General features: G+C 36.3%; 1 protein-coding gene across 4 annotated transcripts in view; it reads right to left on the bottom strand.

Annotated features, from left to right (window-relative positions):
- Nucleotides 1-451: 451 nt before the first annotated feature.
- LOC107670396 (butyrophilin subfamily 2 member A1-like) overlaps nucleotides 452-5666 on the bottom strand; it is a 5554-nt gene continuing 339 nt past the window's right edge. The window contains exons 2-7 of one of the 4 annotated variants that reach the window (XM_016462990.1): nucleotides 3029-3391; nucleotides 2764-2865; nucleotides 2648-2668; nucleotides 2398-2436; nucleotides 1842-1883; nucleotides 452-1736 (exon numbers count right to left, since the gene is read on the bottom strand). In XM_016462990.1, the coding sequence (XP_016318476.1) occupies nucleotides 1132-1736; nucleotides 1842-1883; nucleotides 2398-2436; nucleotides 2648-2668; nucleotides 2764-2865; nucleotides 3029-3391 (1172 nt within the window). In that variant the 3' untranslated portion in view covers nucleotides 452-1131. Of the gene's footprint in view, nucleotides 1737-1841; nucleotides 1884-2397; nucleotides 2437-2647; nucleotides 2669-2763; nucleotides 2893-3028; nucleotides 3392-5666 lie in introns of all 4 variants that reach the window. The other 3 variants (XM_016462988.1, XM_016462991.1, XM_016462989.1) reach the window with 3 other exon arrangements.

Here is a 5666-nt window from a genome sequence, read left to right as displayed (position 1 = left end):
AAGTGTTTGGCCGAGGCACCTTTACAAAAGTCTTAACCAAACATTTCACACATCATGTTGCTCCATCAGTAAACAGTAAAATGAAATGCAAATATGTTTGGTATATCATATTTTTGAACCAGGAAAAAAATTTAATGCTCCTAAAGGATAAAGTCTTTTAGCCATGTTGTAGCGCCATTAAGGGCCGAGCAAACCAGCAAATCAGTCTCTGTACTGCATTTACATCAATTCATGTAGCAGATGCTTTTATCCACAGTGACTTACAAATGAGGAAAGAGCCAACAATAACTACAGTACACAGCATCAAGTTTAGAACAGAGACTGGGATATAGTATATGGAATAGTGGTTTTAGTAAGTTTCTTTATGTTTGTGTATTAGTTGAGTGCTTGAGAAAGATGAAGACTGTCTGTAAAAATAATTCCTCTCTGTAGACAGAAGATGAATGTGCACCATTTATTCAGTTAAATTATTCCATTGTTTAGTACAAAGTGAATACAAGTTAAGTAGGCTATACTCTACCGGATTTGACTACATGCACATACACACATACATAAGAGTATTTATATCACCCATAAATATATATTCAGGAAAGATTAGATGTGCAGCACTGGATTTGGTCTTGTTATGTGATACTGTAGGATTGTTGTGGTATCTTGACTTTTGTTGAATTGATGGCATTGCATTCAAGCTGCATACTTTATCAGAGGTCTTCAAACCTGCTTCTGCAAAGTTTAGGTTTAACCTAAGTAAGCTGCTTTTTATCACTTAATTAGAAGCACTGTTACTTCGTCTGTTACATGAACAGACATGCAGAAACTTATTACAAACACTATAATCAGGAAATCAAAGGTTCTACAGCAGAGATGGGCAACAACACTAGTCCTGCAGAGTTTAGACAAGCATAGCTCCGTCCTAAATCAAACACACCTGCCTGTAATTCTCTAGTAATCCTTAAGACTTCGGTTAGATTGGGATCGGAGCTAAACTCTGCAGGACAGCGTTGTCCATCCCTGTTCACTTGACCAAATACCTGAAACACATCATGTAAGTAGACTGGGAATCAAACCCATGAAGATTAGTGTTTTTGTGCTCATGCTGTACGTCCAGATTAAACGCACTGCATTAGTCAGTCAGGCGTCTGAGCTGTTATTACTCAGTAAAGGCTGACTGGATTGAGGTAATTCTACAGGTGCTTCTACAGGTTCTGGACAATCCAGAATTGTAAGTGGACTCTGATCACCTGCACCAGGATTGAAGAGAGGACCGACTGATCCAGAGAATCTGCTGCTGATGGTCAGGAGATGTTTACTCTCTTTGACGTTGTAAAATGACAGCAGACCCTCATCATAATCTAACAGAACTCCCAGTCGTTCAGGTCTCGGTGTCAGTGAGAGTTTAACTGGTGGTTCAGTGTTGGTGTAAAAGCCATGAGGACCGTCTGAACACAAGAACCAGAAACCAGCTGATGGAGTTAAAGCAGATCTGTCTCTTGTAGTAAAATGTCCATGTTTCACCACACCAATTAACCAGTAGTTTTTGGGAGGATTAGATGGATGTGCCAGCTCTACCTCCCAATAGTGACGACCAGAGGTGAATCTTTGGGCTCCAAATGCACAAAATTGAAATGGAAATCCCTCTCCAGTGTGATGATAATCTTTACTGTCCCTCACGGTTTTACAGTCCTTAGAAAGCTTCAGATCTGGATGTAAATGCTCACGGTCAATAGTGATCTCAACTGTGAGGAAAAAATACATGAGCAACAGTTATTAATCCTCATGTATGAGATGATGTTTACACATATGATGAAATATATGAATACATAACTGAGATGATGTCATACCTGCATGTTTCCTCAGTTCTTCTATATTTATGTCTCCCACAACTACAATGAAAATATATATAATTTGTGAGTAAAAACTACAGCTATAATTGAAAACTTCAGCAGTATTTATATACAACAGAAATGAGTCTGTTATGGAAAGTAAATAACAGTAATAATGATAAGTGAATAATTGTGTGACAGTGGGAGTGTCACACAAGATGCTCTTTATTCTGATACAATAACTTATGAAATATGATAAATGATGTGATAAATTGTAAAAATACCAAAAAGAAGCATTTTCACTGATGCTTTCAGATCTCTGGATGTCACTGTGTGAAATAAACTGGTTCATAAATATATATTTGGCTATAACTGTTCTTGTTGTGAAATGACGTGTGTGTGGAGAGTTCAGTGTATTTCCACTCACAACTACAATATTCCACTCAGACTCACCAAACATGTCATATTCATGTTACTGTCTGCTATAACATACATGAAGATGTTTATTTAACGATTAGTGAAGCATTTCAGCAGTTCTTGTAAAACATAGCAAAGAACAAACTTCTTCAAATACCTTCTTTTGTCAGTCTCTCCAGAGTTTCCTCCTCACAAACTGAAATGAGAGAAAATATCAGCGGAAAGTTTAATCATCTGCGCCACAAATACTCCAGACTCTGTAAACCACATTACATTACAGTTTAACCTCTCAGACTGACTGGCTTAAAAACATAGACTTCTTTAGCTGTCTCAGAAACAGGCATGTTCTCCCAGTAACACGGTCTGAAAGGGTTCATCAGATTCATGAATAAGTTCATGTTACTTACTTTCTTTAGCTGGTTTCTTTCCTGCAGAACAGATCAAAAATATCAACACATGAGATATGCATGAAACAAAAACCTCCTGAAAACCACATCTTTAAAATCTTTCAGCCAGATTGTACCTGTTAGTTTCTCTCTGTATTTGTAAAGGATCAGCCCAACCAAACCCAGAAGAGCACAGGTGAGAACGGAAAAGAAAAGAGCCTTCCATGGACCTGATGAATCTGATGGATCTGAGAATGAACCCCTCTCTGGAGCGAAATATATCATAATACAATATATAGCAAAATATAGAAATTACAATAATTACGTTAAAAAAAATCAACTTTTCCTGAAATGAACTATTCCTTTAATAAGGTTTAGATTGAATTGTAGTTTTTGACTCACCCGTGATTTTGAGGTCTACTACTTTGCTGTCATATTTTCTGTCTCCACTCACTTCACAGTGAAATGAACCTTCATCTTGTACTCTGAGTTTCTCCAGCCGTAGAGAGACGTCTCCATCGTTCAGTCCACCAGACTGATCTGAACGCAGAGCCAAAGAGCTTCGGTTCCTGTACGGTTCCTCCTGGACGTCCTGGAGCTTCCCATGATTATAGAGCAGAACAGGGTTGCTGAACTGATCGTGACGGTACCAGCAGATCTCCAGAGCTTCAGCGTTCTCAGCAGGAGAGATCCAGCAGGGAACAATCACTGTGGATCCCACATGAGCCGCTATAGGATCACCAGGAACCACTACAGTGAACGACACTGAGAGACAGAGAGACACACACTCAGTGAAATATACAGTGCATTAGTATTTAATCTGTTTTTATTTCATACGTTTAAATTATCATATAAAATAAATATAAATTTCCCTCTTGCACCGTGTCTACACCGGATGCGACAAAGCGACTGCCACTGCAAATCATTTGATCTTTGTGTCAGTTTGTCATAAACAGAACCAGTGTCTTATTTCACTATAATTTTATATATTTAGTTTTAAAAATGTTATTTTGTCACGGTCAATTACAGGCAGTTTCTTCATCTTCCCTCATAGGTGCATCCCATACTGTCAAAATGATGATTGGTCTTTCTGTTAGTTCCACACACAGTGCTATGTTTGCGATCATCTGCTGTACCGTTGTCTCCGACTGAGGAAATGCTTTACAATAAACTTCCTTTAATGCAACTAACATTAACAATAGACTATTTGTTAACGTTTATAGGTAATAAAAATACAGCTGTTCGTTGGTATTTTTGTTAGCTCAGGTATGAATGTTAACAGATGCAACTTTTCATTTTAATAATGTATTAGTAAATAATGAAATTAAAATCAATGTTAATCAATGCTTTCGAAGTAATGTATATTAACCCTTTGTGCTGTATTTTCTGTTGGCAATTTGACATGCATGCAGTTTTCATACCCTACACTTCGCCAACCACTGAAACATTTCTGGCCTCGCCCCTGAATAAAACGAGGCAGCAGTTTACTGTCTGGGATTTGTCGTGTCGTGCCGTGCCGCTTCCAGTGTATACATCACTGATTATTATGGATTCTAATGTATTTTGTCACGCCGCGAAATGTCACCTTATAGCTCGTTTATTGAAATGTTAACCTAATGCTGCGTTCCAGTGTTTACACATACGCGGAATTTATTTTCGTGACAGAAGCTTCCACAGTGTAACAGAATGACAGTGACAGAACAAAAAACACAGATATAAAAAATACAAATAAATATAAAATTAAAAATAGAACAAGTAAATAAGGAATAACAATATACAAATCGACAATTGTATAACTATAATACAATATCATTATAATACAATATTATTATATTATATTATACTTTACATAATAATATACTTTATATAAATATATAAAACACTTGAACGAGCTGTGTTCAACCAAGTCTCAGCCTTTCTCACTAATCTTTTTGTATTCCGTTTTCTTTTCATTTATTATACAATTAAACAAAAGCAAAATACCTCTAACACTAGCTTTGCTCTATTCTTTTTTTATTCTATCTGTTTTCTTGTTATTTATTATATTATTTTAAACACCCTTGCTACGTGTACTGCGTTAAGCTAACTGAGACTTGTTAATGCACAGTATATACAGTATATAATATAGAGACGTTATTTCCAGGTCCAATACATTGCTGGTTTTCGTGCAAGTCAGCAAGTCATTGACAGATTTCCCCCCCCCAGTCTTTGAAGCATGTTTCCTACATTATTTCTTTTATTCATTTTTTTTGTTCAGTCATTTAATTTAGATGTGTATTTCTATTTTTTTCTGCCCCTTTTAATTAGTTCATTTATATATTCATTTAAAACAACAACAACAACAGCAACAGCAACAACAAAAAACGAGTAATAAAGTGTACAATATAGTACAATGAAATCCTTATATTATAATCACATTGCACTTGAATAAAGTTAAAGGTGTAATCTGCCGATTGTCCTGCAGGTGACCGCATAAATCTGTCTTCTTGCGATGCACTTAAGGCTTTACGATTACTCCAGAGCAGTAATATTAAGATCAGTCGTACGATCGTTTTTACGAACTTCTTAGGCTTACAAAGCTTTTGGGAAACGCAGCCCAGGCCCGTAACCAGTCAATTTTTCATGTTCAAAAATAACATTTGTTCTTTGAATGACTTATTTGCTGTTAAACTCCTCATATGAATGCCTTCATGACATGTATAATTCGGTTTAGACAGTTTGCAAGAATGTTTAGCGTCAGATCCAGCTATAACCGTTTTTGGACTGGTCTTTTCCACTTAATTTAACACTTTATGCTTTGGAATTTAGTGAAGTAAAAGTAAAAGTTACTCAAAATAAAACTACTCCAGTAAAGTACAGATACTTGAAACATTTACTTAAGTACAGTAACGAAGTAAAGCTACTCCGGTACTGTCCACCACTGGCAAAAACTAGCCACGAAGTCTATGCCATGTCATTCAGTATGGTTAAATTTTCACAAATCATGCTATAAACTTTCATAAGAGCACTAGACAAAGTTATTGTAGTTATGTATTGTTGC

This window comes from Sinocyclocheilus anshuiensis, unplaced genomic scaffold (assembly GCF_001515605.1).
Source record: "Sinocyclocheilus anshuiensis isolate Anshui unplaced genomic scaffold, SAMN03320099.WGS_v1.1 scaffold1033, whole genome shotgun sequence".
Lineage (NCBI taxonomy): Eukaryota > Metazoa > Chordata > Actinopteri > Cypriniformes > Cyprinidae > Sinocyclocheilus > Sinocyclocheilus anshuiensis.
Note: the sequence above shows the minus strand (reverse complement) of the source record. Positions and strands in the feature narration are given on the sequence as shown.